Source organism: Saitoella complicata (assembly GCF_001661265.1).
Source record: "Saitoella complicata NRRL Y-17804 unplaced genomic scaffold SAICOscaffold_16, whole genome shotgun sequence".
Lineage (NCBI taxonomy): Eukaryota > Fungi > Ascomycota > Saitoellomycetes > Saitoellales > Saitoellaceae > Saitoella > Saitoella complicata.
In genome coordinates, this window is record NW_017567007.1 from 381,097 (window position 1) to 396,457 (window position 15,361).

Genomic DNA, 15,361 nt, shown 5'->3' on the forward strand with positions numbered 1-15,361 from the left:
TACCCATGATAGGGAGCAATTTAGACACGCCACGGCGCCGTCAGTGAAAAAAGTAAAGATCAAATTTTGGTATCAAATCACTACACACAAGGCCTTCTTTGGTTTTGGCCCTTCTATCTCCACCAGATCCAAGAAATGCATCAAAACGCTCCCTTGTGCACCTTTCTCATCCGTTCAAAGTGTCTCAATCACAAATCATACCTTCTCCATAACTTAAGCCTCATTCACCTGAGCCTGCGCCTCCTTCAATCTCCCCTCAACACCCTGCACACCCTCCTTAGCCCCCCTAACAACGCTCAACACACCCTCCAAACTCCCCCTCCAAACATTCAGACGCTTACTCAATAACTCCCATTGCTCACGCTCAAACACGCGGTACGTGGCGCGGTGAACAGTGAATGACGAAGTGAGTTGGGAGAGCTTTCCCTCGATGAGGTGGCATTGGATACAGTCGATGATCCAGAGTTCGACGTCCGCGGCGGGGATGTCGAGGGAGGACGTGATTGTCTCGTAAGAGATGTGACGCGTGCCGTCTGAAATTGAAGATGCGGCCAAAGAGGCAAGGGTCAGGAGACGAATTTTCCGGGTACAGAGGTCGTCGTTAAACGTGTGCGAGGGGAGGGCTTTGTACCCTGCGTAATCACCCGAGAGGAAAACCTCGAGGATGGCATACATCTCTGGCTTGGAAGTTTTGAGACCACGAACGGGCTCGAGCGCGATGAGGTCGTCAAAGTTGAAGTGTGGGGGGCGTTCGACGGCGTGCTGGACTGCTCTCACGGCCAACTCTGCGTTCGCGCCTTCTTGCTGAAGTGCGAGGAGGTAAGTCGCGTATGCAGTCTTGTCATCCTCCGCGTTCTCTGCGGCGTCGATAACGGCGTTCAGGACCTTGGAGGCGACCTCAGCGGGGACGGACCATTCGGAGAGCCAGGTGCGGAGGTGGGTGAGTTGGGGTTGGAGGGCGTCGTAGAGGTCGTGGGAGCGCGCGACGGAGAGGAGGGTGAGGAAGGTTTGTGCGCGGAATGCGGAGTCGGAGGGGAGGACGTTGAAGACGGTCGACAAGACGGTCAAAGACAATGCGGGGCCGTTGGGGGTTGATGGGGGGTTGGAGAGGTTCTTGAGGAGGGTGTCGATAAGGGCGGGGGTAGGGGCGGAGCGAATGAGGTTGATGAGGAGGTTTGCTGCGGGCTCATATTCCTTCTCAGAGGCATTGGACAACACCGAGGAGGCCTCGACCAAACGCTGGAGGACCTCCTCCTCGCTCAGATCAGCGATCGAGGAGACGAGCGGGCCAGCCGCTTCGTCGGTCGCGCCGTTGAGACGGTCAATGTAGACGGCCAATTCATAGACCTGGTCCTCGAACTTTCCGTCGACGATGAGGATGTTGGAGGCCATGTTCATTTCCAATTGTGCTTCCTTTCGTCTTTTGGTGTCGTAACAAACTTTGCCTGGCGCGGCAGGTGCAGTGCCTGGCTGTGAAATCAGGGTAGTGTTAGTTTACCGAATCCAGACGTCCCCTGTAACGTTGAACCTCCGGATCACCGACAATTGCAAGGTTGATCATCAATAACGTCAAGGCGTCTATCCTTTGCCGACCAGAGAGTACCCTTTCTCCAAACGCAGATACGACAGTCGACACCACGATGATCCGCGGCATCGGAACCCAGATCGTTAATGTCCCCAAGTTAGCAGCCCGGCTAACCAGCGTTCTGCCATCCTCAACCGAGAAATATCTCCACCCAAAGGAGCGAGCACAACTAATGGAAGTACGCCCAAATGGCGGAGAACTGAAGTTCCTCGCAACACACTGGGCTGCTAAACAAGCTTGCTGGAAGGCTTTCGGGAGTCAGAAAGGGCTGGGGTTAGATCAGATTGAGATGTTGCATCGTGAGGACGGGGGGCCTGTGTTGAGGATTCATGGTGCACGCAGGGTTGAGGAGGAGGGGAATGTGGTGGAGGCAGAGAAGATGGATACGCCAGAAGAAGCCAGCGTGACGATCTCGCATGATGGCGATTATGTTGTTGCGTTCGTCATGCGGCAAGCACCATTTAACACATCACTGGCTACATCCACGGCACAATCATTGACAAGAAGAAGAGCTATGGCAGACGCTCGTGCTGCGCTAAAGACCTCCCCACCACATATCGCACCTGTAACAGGGCGCCGTCAGCATTCCACTTGTTCCTCCTCCGAAAAACCAAAGAAACCAGCAGCCCGAGGATTCCTCCGAGAACTCATCAACATCACAGTATCTACTCACGAGGATACCCGCCCCATCTCTACGGGTCCCGAACTTGGCAAGCTAGGAAACGCCACTGCCTTCAAGGGCAAAACGATCATGGTCAACATCGATGGAGAGACTGTCGGGTATGACAACGTCTGGCTCCGGGACGCATGTCCCTGCCCACGTTGCGTCGATCCAAGTACACGTCAAAAGACTTTCGAAACATCCGACGTCCCGGAAACGATCAGACCCCGCGCACTCCGAATCTCACCCAAGAAGAACGGGTTAGAGGTCATCTGGGACCAGAGCCTCCGATCCCAGCCAGACAAGGACATACATAACTCTTTCTACCCATACGACCTTCTCAAGCAATATTCCTCACCTGCGGAGACGGCGGCGGCGAGGCATAACTCGGAATCACCTGTGTTGTGGGATAAGGCCATGATGGAGGATGCGGTGTTGTGGGTCGAGTACAAGGATTATATGAATAATGATCAAGCGCTCTTCACCGTATTGAAACAGTTGCAGGAGTATGGACTAGCCTTTATCCGTGGTATGGGAACAGACGACGAAGCAAAACTCATCGAGCGCGCCGCAGAACGCATCGGCGAACTCAAACAAACCTTCTACGGCCGCACCTGGAACGTCAAATCCATCCCAAACTCAAAGAACGTCGCATACACCTCCCTCAACCTGGGTCTCCACATGGACCTTCTCTACTTCGAGTCACCACCTGGTCTCCAGTTCTTGCATTGTTTGCGAAACTCGGTAACGGGTGGTTCGAGTTATTTTGTGGATTCGTTCCGTGCTGCGCATGCGTTGAGGATGGATAACCCCATGGCGTTCGGTGCGTTGACGAAGACGCCGGTTACGTTTCACTACAAGAATGATGGTCGTCACTTTCACTACACGCGTCCCACGATCGTTTTGGACCCGTACGCCGTCGGTCCTGACCCAGTCATCGACCACGTCAATTACTCCCCGCCCTTCCAGGCTCCCTTCGAGAACATCAATTGGAATTTCCGCGGGTTCCATAGCGCACTACGGAGTTTCGCGGATTACATGGCGAGGCCGGAGCAGGTTTATGAGATGACGCTGAAGGAGGGTGAGTGTGTGGTGTTCCAGAACAGGAGGGTGTTGCATGCTAGGAGAGAGTTCGATGCGGCGAGTGGGCAGAGGTGGTTGAAGGGGGCTTATGTGGATATTGATGCTTTTCGGGATAAGTATCGGGTGTTATCTGAGAAGTTTACGTAGGCGATGACAACAGCGACATTTTAGGCACCGGAAATCACTTTCATAGAGAAGAGAATAACGATACACCCAACTCCCAATAGACCAATACGCCGCCAAGTTTCAATGCAGAATCCAACAGTAATAAAGAACGAACCTCACACCTCATGATCACGCCTTGCTCCCCCCATTCCCAGCCTTCGCACCCCCACTCCACCCCCTCACTTCCCCAAACAACCTCACAAACTTCCTCCTCGCCCCCAATGCACTAACACCCATCCCCTCCAACTCGTCCTCCCCCAACATGATCATATCCTCCCACTTCATATCCGCAAAGAGCGCCGTGTACTTGTGGAGACGGACGAGGGCGAGCCAGCGGGGGATGTTGTGGACGGAGGTTGGGTGCGTGGGGGGATCGCGGCGGGGGTGGCGGCGCCAGAGGGAGGGGTGGACGCGCATGTGGATTGACGTTGTGGTGGGGGCGAGGGTGAAGGTGGTAGACGGTTGGTAAGGGCGGGTGTAAGGTGTGTGGTTATCGGTCTTGCTGGCAGCATACACCTCGAACCTCGTCCTCGTCGGAACCTGAGCCCACTCATTCTCCATCCCCGAACGATAATACCCACCTGGGACACCCTTATACCTCTCTTCACCACTCTTTCCGCATGGACAACTGCAAGGTGCGGCAGAGGTAACAACTTGAGGCGGAGCTGGAATAACCGTTGAAGCGGGACCGGGAGCAGCAGAAGTAGCAGGGGAGTAATACCCACCGACATCGACCCCATCAATGATGTCTAGGATGTTAGGCAGGTAGTAGTGTGCGATACTATCCGTCGGACTCCCAACTTGACTCAAGACCCCACCCCCACCAAACGAGCCCGAAAAGTTGCGTGAATGCGACCTCGAGGAAGGCGGAAGAGAAGCTGCAATGCCGGAGTCGGGACGAGCACTCGGAGGACGAATCGTATCTGAGGATTTCCCAGCATTCATCGTGCTGGGGTGACGGGAAGTGTGCGAGGTACTGGCTGAAGTCGACTCGTGGGCTGAACCCGTTGCAGTGACCGAAATGGACTCAACCGTCGAGGACGAAGCAAGTGTACTCACTTTTCTCCCAAACCCCTCCTCAAAGGTAAACCCCGGTAAATGCCCTGTACAGAACCTATAAGTCAGCATACTCTGCACGCATACACCCCCAAATTTCCACATCCCATGACCAAACAACCAAAGTAAGAAGAAGGGATACCTACCAACACGAGCATACTCACTCAACAACATCCCAGCCCCACTCAAATCCCTCACCATATCAAACGTGTCGCTCCTCGCCCCTCCCCAGCCGCCTCCTCCCAGACCACCTACACCACTCGAAGAAGCACTTACTGAAGCCGTAGCCGTAGCCATTTTTGCCAAAAAGAAACACGGACGAAACGGACGTGTAAGAAAGGAAGCAGAAGAAGAGAAGCAACTCGAACTGTGTATGAGCAATAGCCTTATGCGGAAAAAGAGAACGGAGGGTTTGCGAGGTCGTGTTGGTGGTTTGTTTGGATTTCGGCCATCTGGGCAGAGGCGCGCAGGCAGGCAGAACTTGGCACGGTCCCCGGCGACGACTGCTGTACGTAACATACACTCTGTACTCATTCCACACACAAAGATAAACATATATTCATAGGCCCCGGAGTCAAGACAAAAAGCTCCCTAAGGCTACGGCTACTATTAAAAGGTAAAGTAAAGCGTCGAACTCATCCCCGACGCTAGAATCTCCTCAATATATCAAGGCCAACATAGGAAGTCCATCATGTCGGCGGAAAGATAGCAAGCAACTCACAGGCGAACAACGAGCCCGAGCGAGTGCCTTCCCTTCCTCAAGAACCGCTTCACAAAACAAATTGAAACCCAAGAAGATATCCCAAGAAAACCCGCTTTTAATGACCGTGCCAAACACTCGTTTCGTCTAAATGAAAGTGTAAGAGAACCCATAAGTAATACCGCAAGCAAAATGCTCCCCGTTGAACTCCTAATCTCCTACTCCGGATTCCTCTCCGTGACCTTAGTAACCAGTCGCGGACTCACACTCCTCGCAAGTCGACGTAGCAGTCTTCGCCTCACACTCGGTACACTCAGTGCTCGACGTCTTCGCCTCACACTCCGTGCACTCAGTGCTCGACGTCTTCATCTCACACTCGGTACACTCGGTGCTCGACGTCTTCATCTCACACTCCGTGCACTCGGTGCTCGACGTCTTCATCTCACACTCGGTACACTCGGTGGTGGTAGGCGTGCAGCTCTCCGTGGTAGTTTCGGTAAAAGTACAAGTCGAAATCGACGTAACGGGAACCATCTCCGTCGTCGTGTAGGTACAAGTCGAGATAGATGTGACGGGGTACAAAGCAGTTTCCGTGACGTAGCAAGTCGAGATGTATGTCACCTCTTGGTATTCGGTGGACGTGACGTAGCATGTCGAGACTGACGTGACAGGGAACATCTGAGTCTCAGTGCTGTAGCATGTCGTGGTAACAGTGATAAACTCCTCCTCGATTGACGTCTTGGCGGGGAGTTGAGAGTACTCGGTCGTAGTGTACGTACAAGTCGAGATCGATGTCACCGGGTAGGAGCTGGTCTCCGTGCTGTAACACGTCGTGGTAACCGTGATAAACTCCTCTTCGATCGATGTCTTGGCGGGGAGCTGAGAGTACTCGGTCGTGGTGTAAGTACAGGTCGAGATCGACGTGGTGGGAACGATTTCGGTCGTCGTGTAAGTGCAAGTAGTGGTCTCGGTGATCTCCTCGGTGTAGGACTTGGCGGGCAAGGTCTCGGTCTCGGTGGAGTAGCAAGTGGTGGTAACCGTCTCGGGAATGATGACAGACTGCCAGATGGTATACGCAGTCGACTCAGTCGCGTAACAGGTAGTTGTAACCGTCTCGGTTTGAGGGACACAAGACGACGTCTTCATCTCACATTCCGTGCACTCCTCCGTGGTGGAGGCAGTCTTCATCTCACATTCCGTACACTCCGTGCTGGACGCAGTCTTCATCTCACACTCGGTGCACTCCTCAGACGAGGACGAACCATAGCCATCGCGAGCCCAGAGACCAAAGGGCGAAGCCTTTACCGGGACGGCCTTGGAGAGGGCGAGAGCAACGAGGAGGGTGGAAAGAAACTTGGCAACCATGGCTGATTAAGATGTAGAACGATGGGTATGAGTAACGATCTTGTTGATGTAACGAACTTGGTGAGCAGCGATCGGACACTGGGTTGTTTTCTCGTTGATGCTAGGCAAAGGGAAGCTTGAGGAGGTTGGGTCGATGAGGATCAAACAGGCAGCGACGGTGCTGGACTTTATAAGGCGAGGGAGGGCAGTGCCTGGAGAGACGAGGATGGGATCGAGAGTGGGGTATGACCGAATGAGTTGACCGATACGAAGGAGGAGGAACCCATGATCTCATACCCGGAACCTTGATCAGTCCAAGTTACCAAAAATAGCTGCCCCCACCGGTAAATGTATTGGAACGCCTGGCTCATCTCGGACGGTTGAATCCTGAACCTGATTGTTTTGGCGGAAGAACTTGTACCCCCAGGTGCACGCGCTTTGTCCTGATATGGTAAACGGCCAAGACTGAGATCGGCGATTGGGTGGAGTCAGAGTAACCGCGGCTGAGAACAGGCAGAGGAGGAGACAAGCTTTGTGAACGGGGCGGTCGGATGACCTAGGCCATGTTGCTGCCTCACTCCTTACCTCGGCAAGACACTGTGGAAGACTTGAATCTCTGTCCGAACATTTGAACCGATACCAATAGTAATCCCACCGTCTCACAGTGAGGTCGGCGGCGGAAGCGATAGGATCGAGGTTTTTTTGCTGTCGTAGTACCAGGGTCCCGGCACCGACGACGTAGACATGCGGCACGACTTCTGTAGGTGTCAGTAACAATCCTGTTTCCCCTAACCTTCGTCGCTGCTATTTTTGGAAGCATTCGCAGAATCCTCTGGTCGAATCCTTGCCTTCTGATTTATCCGCGTATACGAGACACACCACGACAGTCCCAATCGAACATCGTTCAGTACCCAATCCAAGTTTCCGACGGCGGGCTGAAAGTCATCGCGTAGTCATGCGGTAAGTCCCATGAACCAAATGTCCACGATAGGAATGAACAGCGGGGTACATTCCAGCCGGCTGCACCAATCCCGGTTCCTCCGCCAAGACAAAACCTTATTCAGCCATGTGACGCTTTCGATCGAAGCAACAGTTCTAGTATGGAACACCAGCTGGTCAAGCCGCTCTAGAGAGCCGAGACCGATGGGGTCATATTTCACATGAAGGTCGGTTACACCCCGGCTGCGGATCTGTCGAAGGTTCATTGAAGTTGCAGCTTATCGCGATAGGCTTTCTGATTGCGCCGTATATTGCGACCGGTAACACGAACGACGAATGGGTCGAAGGGCGACCTGGTTTGGAGGACAACCAACATTCTTTGAGGCCCATATGTCAGACCAAGGTCCATGCCTGATCTATTCTCAGCGAAGCTCATCCACTCCACGATGATTGGCTCGCCAACAGGCCAAGGTCCATTGCTGCGAAAATAAGGTTTGTAGCCTGTGGCTCATCCAAGCCCTACTGGTACGCGGAACACGGCAGTCCGCCGCGCCGACACAGCCCCTCAGAACCCTGTTTCATGGATGAACTAGCATAACCTGGAAAGCCAAGACAGCCGGTCAACAGGACCATTGAATGATCAGGAGGTCGGTTACGTACAACGGTTGATCGATCGATACCAGGCCCGGACGGGTTGACTAACCTAGGCAACGGCCACGACAGTCCTAGGTAGCGGTTAAAGACGCGTGCCGTGAGCCGTGTAGATGGCCATGAGCTTTTGAGATTCCATGCATCGAAAGCATATGGCGGTGCTAGCAAAAGGTTATTTGCTGTGGTACAAAATAAGGTTCGCCCGGGTGCAGCGGTTGGCGCAGCCAGCCGAATCTCGAGTTGAAACCCCGCAAGGCATGCACCGTGCGAACAGCATTAACAACTCGAACAGCCTGGGCTTGGCCGGTAAAAATGGCCAAAGTAGGCTTTAACGGTGACCGAGTATGTCCGTCGCCGGCTCCAGGTTGCGGACGTCAGATCCAGGTCACGTCGAGTCGATATCGATGGATCACGAGCTCATTCGCAGTTTCAGGGAAGTTGGCTAGACTGACTTGAAATGGACAGGATTGATTTGTGTGACATGATTTATATCAATTGGTACTGTCAACGTTCAGCAGGTGAGGCGATTCTAGCAAAAGGCGTAACAATCCGGCACATGCCGTCGACGAAATCGCCAAAACATGGTAAACAGAAGCTCGCGATGTATATGAGGCATTGCTAACGAACAACTAACCGGCCTCTTTGGCACAGTGGTACTGCGTCGCACTCGTAATGCGAAGATCGCTCGTTCGATTCGGGCAAGAGGCACCATTTTTGGCATTTTGCCTCCCACAATCAGCCATTCTCTTCATAGTGCCAGTTCATCCGTGCCGCTTTTGTGCTTGCCAGAACAGAAGGTGGTGTGGTTTTTCGGAAACTTTTTTCTCGAGGGGCGGCCGGTGAAAAAAGTCTTCAGGGCCCGCACCAAAATTTAGCCTGAGACGAGGCTGGGGCCGTGAACCCCTAAGATGATCAAGATCACGGGATATGGCGAGACCTACATCGGAGTACGGCGTGAACTTTGGATGCCATGCAGTTCTTGTATTCATAAATGCTAAATATGCTTTCCCTTGGGTACGCCTTTAACCAATTACCTCACACTCTTTGGCACGTTGAACTCCGAGTTCATCGCCTCCATGGCCTTCTTCAACATCCTATCGCTCTTATAACTCTCAACCCTATTTTCACCCTCATCCTTACCCTCCTTCCTCGCCTTCTTCCTCTGCATGCCACCCGGCGCCTCTCGCAACCCGAACGCCTTCGCAATATGCCCGAGATGAAGATTCCTAACATTGAACACAGACTTCTCGGCAGCGACGTGCGTAGCATACGCCCTGACGTGGGATTTGTACGCATTGCGCGCGAGGTCGAGGGTAGTAGGGGATGCAAGGACCCACTTCTCCACTGCCAACTGCCACTCTGTGGCTGCCAATTCCCAATCGTAGCGTTTGCCGGGGAAGACTTTCCTCAGCAGCTCTTCATTCGCAACAGAGCGAGGCTCGGCACCAATACCGCGCTTGATGACATCCAGGTACCCCTCCTCGTTCGGCAGCAAGAAAAGCGATGCTTCACCCTTGCGACCAGCACGTGCTGTACGACCGATACGGTGGACGTACTCGTCAACTGCGAAAGGCGGGTCGTATTGCACAACGTTGGTAATGTCTGGCAAATCGAGACCACGGGAGGCGACGTCGGTGCAAAAGAGGACCGCACCGGCCGTGTTCTTCGTGAACGCAGCCAGTGTCTGTTGACGGATGTGTTGAGGGAGAGATCCGTGAAGTCGATGAAGAATAGGAGGATTTGTGCCGTTCAGGACTGGTGCCTTCGCAATGGCCGCGTCAGCCGGTGAAGTCTTCTTCTTCATTACCTTCTTCTCCTTCTTTTCGCCATCATCCTCACCCTCATCCTCATCCTCATCATTGTCAGACTCGGCATCAGAATCTTCCGTCTCTACCTTGCCATCCAAGCTTCTCGTAAACAATTTGAAGTGATAGTCCACACTGTCTGCACAAGAAAAGAAAACGATGGCCTTGTTCGCAGCACTGTCCCCCGTACGAGCCGCTCTCTTCGTGACAAACATATTCTTCAACGCGGCGCCCAAAGTAACTAATCTCAATTTCGCAGGTACGATCGAGTACTGCTGATCCAGCTGGGCTGGTGCACTAAATTCCGCCGCATTTGCCCCAGAGGCGAACTTGCCATCAACATGATCATCAGCCTTCACATACACCGTATCCTTCAATGCATCCTGTCCAAGCTTCTCCACACCCGCCTTGATCGTAGCAGAACACAGCACTGTAACCCTCCTCTTAGGCAACCCTTGCTCCAACCACGCACCTTTCGACGCACCTGATCTCTCATTCACAATGTTCAGAATCTTGTTCAAGGTCTCCTCGAAGCCAGAATCCATCATACGGTCACCCTCATCGAGCACGAGCCACCTCGCACTCGACACATCCAGCGACTTTGTGTTCTCCAGATGATCCAGCATACGTCCAGGCGTAGCGACCAAGATGTTGACACCCTTCCTCAACCTCGCTTTCTCCGATTTCTTTTTCTCACCACCAATGACAAGACCGGGCACTAACCAATACGCTCCCGAACACCTCAACAAAACCTCCAACACCGAGTAAATCTGCTGACACAACTCGCGTGTAGGGCCAAGGATGAGTGCAAACACGCCGGAAGAACGCGAAGATCGGTCTTTCCGGGACTGCATGAGTCGGTGAACGATAGGGAGGAGGAACGCAAGTGTCTTTCCGGAACCAGTCTGTGCTTGGATGAAGACGTCGTGCTTGTCCTTCTGGTCAAGGAGGTAGGGAATGGCGTTGGACTGAATCGAAGTCGGTGCCGTAATAGACATTTTGTTTTCCAAATGCGTGCAAAGTCGGCTATCGATCTTGAGCGGACCAAAAGCCGAGTCGTGCATCGGGGCGTTGGAAGCGGGTCCTACCGCAGGAGCCGTCGATGGTTTGGCAGGAATATGCGACTCAGGATTGTAGGTGAAGAGCGACGAAATAACTTGCTTGCTGGCTCCCGTCGCCTTTGCCGGCGGATGATCCTCCCCCTCCTCACCATCATCCCTCTTCCTCTTCGTTCCCATTCCCGCCCCTGGCGCCCGGCTCACAAAAACCTCCTCCTCCACCCTCTCTGGCGGCGCAACATTATGCTCCCTCACCGCAGCCTTCACCGAATACCCCCTCACCCCCTCGCCCGCCTCCCGCCTCTCCCGATGCTGCGCCTGCTTCTTCTGCTTCAATCGATCCGTCCAGCGTCCCGATCCGCCCTTGTTTGACGCACGAGCAGGACCGGAGCCGAGGTCGAAGTTTACGAGCATTCCATCGTCGTCGGCCATGTTGAATAGGGCGAATTGAAGGTTTTTGCCTTTGTCGTATTTTTGGTTAAGGTTGTCGATAAGCCAAAACTTTGGTGCCCGAGTGCGTGGCTGACCAGGGTCCCGCAACTGCGCCGTGTATGGACGGCCTCGAGAGGAGTGTTTTTGTGCGTACTCGGAATGGAAAGATAGACGGTGAAAATTCTGATCCCTCGATCCAACGCTTGAACGAGATGTCCCTTCAATCATGGGTGTCGGACAAGACCCTTAAATACCTCGGAATGTCCGATGCAGCCATCGTGGACTACTTCATCGCGGAGGCATCGTCCGCCCGCTCCTCGGACATTCTGTACGACAAGCTCGTCGGCTCTGGACTGCCAGAAGATAACGAGTCCAGAAGATTCACAGACGAACTGTGGGGCCGTGCGCCAAGGAAAGCGAAGGTTGCTTCAGTGTCCAAGAAGGATGCGGCACCTAAGAAGCAGGAGAGGTACGCATTGTTGCTCGATGACGACGAAGAGGAAGCTGCGCCAGTTGCAAGTGTATCTCGAAGAGACCGCGAGAAGGATCGCGACAGGGAAAGACGGAAAGAGCGGGTGCGGAGGAAAGATGACCGTGAGGATCGTTGGGCGTCGGATGAGGAGGAGAGGGAAGAGCGTGAGCGTAAGCGAAGACGACATGACCTCTCCCCATCACCACGAAGACGGAGTACAACCCCAGAACGTAGACGGTCGAGAAGCCGGACACCGAATAGCGAGGATGAAGCACGACGAGCAGAGGAAGAGCGATTACGGGACATGAGAGAACGAGATAAATTCGCAGAACGACTAAAGAACAAAGACTCGTCAAGTACAAAGAAGGTCATCGAAGATCGCTCCTCCAAAAAAGACGAAGCCCGTCGCAACCTCGCCGACGACCCCGAGGCCCGCTCCGCCGCCCTCCCCGAGCTCCGTCAACGTGCCCGTCAAGAATACCTCAAACTCCGCGAACAACAACAACTCGCTCTCCTCCGAAAACAAGTCCAAGATGACGAGATCCTGTTCCGCGGTGTTAAGTTAACGAGGAAGGAGAGGGAGCAGATTGAGTATAATAAGGAGGTCTTACGGTTGGCGGAGGAGAGGATGAACATAGATGATGGGGCGGATGGGTATGTCATGCCTGAAGACTACATCACCGAGAAGGGTAAACTTGATATGAAAAAGAAGGAAGCGGCACTCTACGGACGCTACCAAGAGTCCAATCGCCGATCTGGCAAAAGCGGCAAAGACGAAGAAGACATCGGCGAAGGCGAACGCTGGGAAATGGAACAAACCCACAAAGCCACATCCCAATACCAATACGGTGCACGCGACAAAGCACAAGCACCCCCACCAGAAGACGAGTACGAATACGTCTTTGACGAATCCCAACAAATCGGGTTCATCATGGAATCCACCCTCGAAGGCCAGGTATCCAAAGACCAACAAGCCCTCGAACTCCAAATCAAAGCCGCAGAGCAGAAAGCCGCGAGTATCGAGGAGACACGGAAGAGTCTCCCAATGTACCAATACCGCGAACAGCTCCTCGAAGCGATCGAAGCGTACCAGATCCTCATCATCGTCGGCGAGACTGGATCAGGGAAAACTACGCAGATTCCACAATATCTGCACGAGGCTGGATACACCGCCAACGGCAAGAAAGTCGGGTGTACACAACCTCGTCGCGTCGCTGCCATGTCCGTCGCTGCCCGTGTCGCGGAAGAAGTCGGGACGAAAGTTGGCGGAGAGGTTGGATATGCTATCCGGTTCGAGGATTGTACGAGTGAGAAGACTGTCATCAAATACATGACGGACGGCATGCTTCTTCGTGAATTCCTCACCGAGCCCGATTTGGGGTCATATTCCGCGCTCATGATTGACGAGGCGCACGAGAGAACACTACACACCGACATCCTCTTCGGTCTCGTCAAGGATATCGCTCGATTCCGGCCTGATCTCAAGCTGCTGATTAGTAGTGCCACGATGGACGCGGAGAAGTTTGCGGAGTACTTCGATAACGCGCCCATTTTCAATATCCCCGGGCGAAGGTATCCGGTCGATATCCACTACACCCCACAACCTGAAGCCAACTACCTCCACGCGGCCGTAACAACCGTTTTCCAGATCCATACCACGCAGCCCAAGGGTGACATCCTCGTCTTCCTAACAGGCCAAGACGAAATCGACGCCGCGGCCGAGAACCTAATGGAAACAGCAAAAAAACTGGGAGGCAAAATCGGGGAACTGATGATTTGTCCCATTTACGCAAATTTACCGAGCGAACTCCAAGCGAGGATCTTCGAGCCTACGCCGGAGGGTGCGAGGAAGGTTGTGCTTGCGACGAATATTGCGGAGACGAGTATTACGATTGATGGGGTGGTGTATGTTATTGACCCTGGGTTTGTGAAGGAGAATGTGTACAACCCGCGGACGGGGATGGAGAGTTTGGTTGTTACGCCGTGTTCCCGCGCCAGTGCCAACCAACGCTCCGGCCGCGCTGGACGAGTGGGGCCGGGGAAGTGTTTCCGACTGTACACCAAATGGGCTTTTTATAACGAGTTAGAACCCAACACGACACCCGAGATCCAGAGGACGAATCTGGGGAATGTCGTGTTGTTGTTGAAGAGTTTGGGCATCAACGACTTGATCGAATTCGATTTCATGGATCCGCCGCCTGCGGAGACGTTGATTCGGGCTTTGGAGATGTTGTATGCGCTTGGTGCGCTTAACGATAAGGGAGAGTTGACGAAAGTCGGGAGACAGATGGCTGAGTTCCCGACGGATCCCCAACTTGCTAAGGCGATGTTGGCGTCGGATAAGTATGGATGCGTGGAGGAAGTGCTTAGTATCATCTCCATGTTGGGTGAGGCAGCGAGCATCTTTTACCGCCCGAAGGATAAGAAGGTGCACGCTGACCAAGCACGGGCGAATTTCACGAGACCTGGGGGTGATCACCTCACGCTTCTCAATATCTGGAATCAATGGGTGGATACAAATTTTAGTATGATATGGGCGAAGGAGAATTTCCTGCAGTACCGGAGTTTGTGCCGGGCACGGGATGTCCGGGATCAACTTGCGCGGTTGTGCGAGCGGGTAGAGATCGAGGTTACGGGAATCGCGAATAGCGACGTCCTGCCCATTCAAAAAGCACTGACGGCAGGATTCTTCTTCAACGCTGCACGGCTCCAGCGAGATGGGCAATCATACCGTACCGCCAAAACCGCACAAACGGTCTACATCCACCCCTCCTCAGTCCTCTTCGAGCAGAATCCAAAGTGGATCGTGTATTATGAGTTGGTGTTGACGAGTAAGGAGTTTATGAGGCAGGTTATGCCGATCCAGTCGGAGTGGTTGGTGGAGGTTAGTCCGCATTACTATAAGGGAAAGGAGTTGGAGGAGTTGGATGGAGGGAGGGGAAAGAAGGGGATGCCGAAGAGTGTTGGGGCGAGTGCTGCCACTTCCAAGTAGTATGTCTTCCAAGATTATCCAAATTCCAATATGACCCCCAAATATCTACTACTAGTCCGTCGAGGGCCGATGGCATCGGCCGTCGGTTTACGGCGCTGCTAACCCGTTTGTGGGGACGTTGAGGGTGAGTACGCTGGAACAGGAATAAGCCAGAACAATATTATTGGTAAAAAACAACTAAGAGGGCGAGCCTCGTATACCCACCTAATGCTCGGGGACCCTTACCAACATGCACCCCCGTTTTGACGTTCTTTTGGTTAAATTGCTTAACCGCAACCCTCACTGGAGCACCCTGACCAATCCCCGAACCTGTTCGACGTGGGAACTGTAAGGTGAACCGTCGTTCAGTGGACTAGCAGGGCGGATTCTTCCAATACCTGTGCCGTTCTTCGGATGGGATTCCTCGGGTCATAAGACC

At 53.5% G+C, this 15,361-nt stretch overlaps 6 protein-coding genes and 1 non-coding gene across 7 annotated transcripts; 3 read left to right on the plus strand and 4 right to left on the minus strand.

The window, feature by feature from the left end:
• Positions 1 to 213: 213 nt before the first annotated feature.
• SAICODRAFT_26262 (uncharacterized protein) lies at positions 214 to 1,654 on the minus strand (the record flags this gene model as incomplete). The annotated part of the gene is made up of 2 exons (XM_019166925.1): positions 214 to 1,470; positions 1,499 to 1,654. The coding sequence occupies 2 exons, from the start codon at positions 1,652 to 1,654 to the stop codon at positions 214 to 216; spliced, it is 1,413 nt and encodes a 470-aa protein (XP_019023326.1).
• Positions 1,540 to 3,593, plus strand: SAICODRAFT_30944 (Clavaminate synthase-like protein). Its single transcript, XM_019167803.1, has one exon. The coding sequence runs from the start codon at positions 1,641 to 1,643 to the stop codon at positions 3,474 to 3,476; it is 1,836 nt and encodes a 611-aa protein (XP_019023327.1). The 5' UTR covers positions 1,540 to 1,640; the 3' UTR covers positions 3,477 to 3,593.
• A 90-nt stretch (positions 3,594 to 3,683) lies between these two features.
• On the minus strand, positions 3,684 to 3,854 carry SAICODRAFT_42865 (uncharacterized protein; the record flags this gene model as incomplete). Its single annotated transcript, XM_019168713.1, has 1 exon — positions 3,684 to 3,854. A coding segment is annotated over one exon (171 nt), but the record flags the coding sequence as incomplete, so codon positions are not given.
• A 1,639-nt stretch (positions 3,855 to 5,493) lies between these two features.
• SAICODRAFT_26265 (uncharacterized protein) lies at positions 5,494 to 6,615 on the minus strand (the record flags this gene model as incomplete). Its single annotated transcript, XM_019166926.1, has 1 exon — positions 5,494 to 6,615. One exon carries the CDS (start codon positions 6,613 to 6,615, stop codon positions 5,494 to 5,496), a length of 1,122 nt encoding a protein of 373 aa, XP_019023329.1.
• Positions 6,616 to 8,516: 1,901 nt separating this feature from the next.
• Positions 8,517 to 11,479, minus strand: SAICODRAFT_66525 (DEAD-domain-containing protein; the record flags this gene model as incomplete). The annotated part of the gene is made up of 3 exons (XM_019170238.1): positions 8,517 to 9,034; positions 9,302 to 11,293; positions 11,330 to 11,479. The coding sequence occupies 3 exons, from the start codon at positions 11,477 to 11,479 to the stop codon at positions 8,933 to 8,935; spliced, it is 2,244 nt and encodes a 747-aa protein (XP_019023330.1). The 3' UTR covers positions 8,517 to 8,932.
• On the plus strand, positions 8,821 to 8,892 carry SAICODRAFT_t110. Its single transcript has one exon. It is a non-coding gene; the product is annotated as a tRNA-Thr (tRNA).
• A 212-nt stretch (positions 11,480 to 11,691) lies between the features above and the next one.
• On the plus strand, positions 11,692 to 11,979 carry SAICODRAFT_58664 (uncharacterized protein; the record flags this gene model as incomplete). Its single annotated transcript, XM_019169621.1, has 1 exon — positions 11,692 to 11,979. A coding segment is annotated over one exon (288 nt), but the record flags the coding sequence as incomplete, so codon positions are not given.
• Positions 11,980 to 15,361: the final 3,382 nt, after the last annotated feature.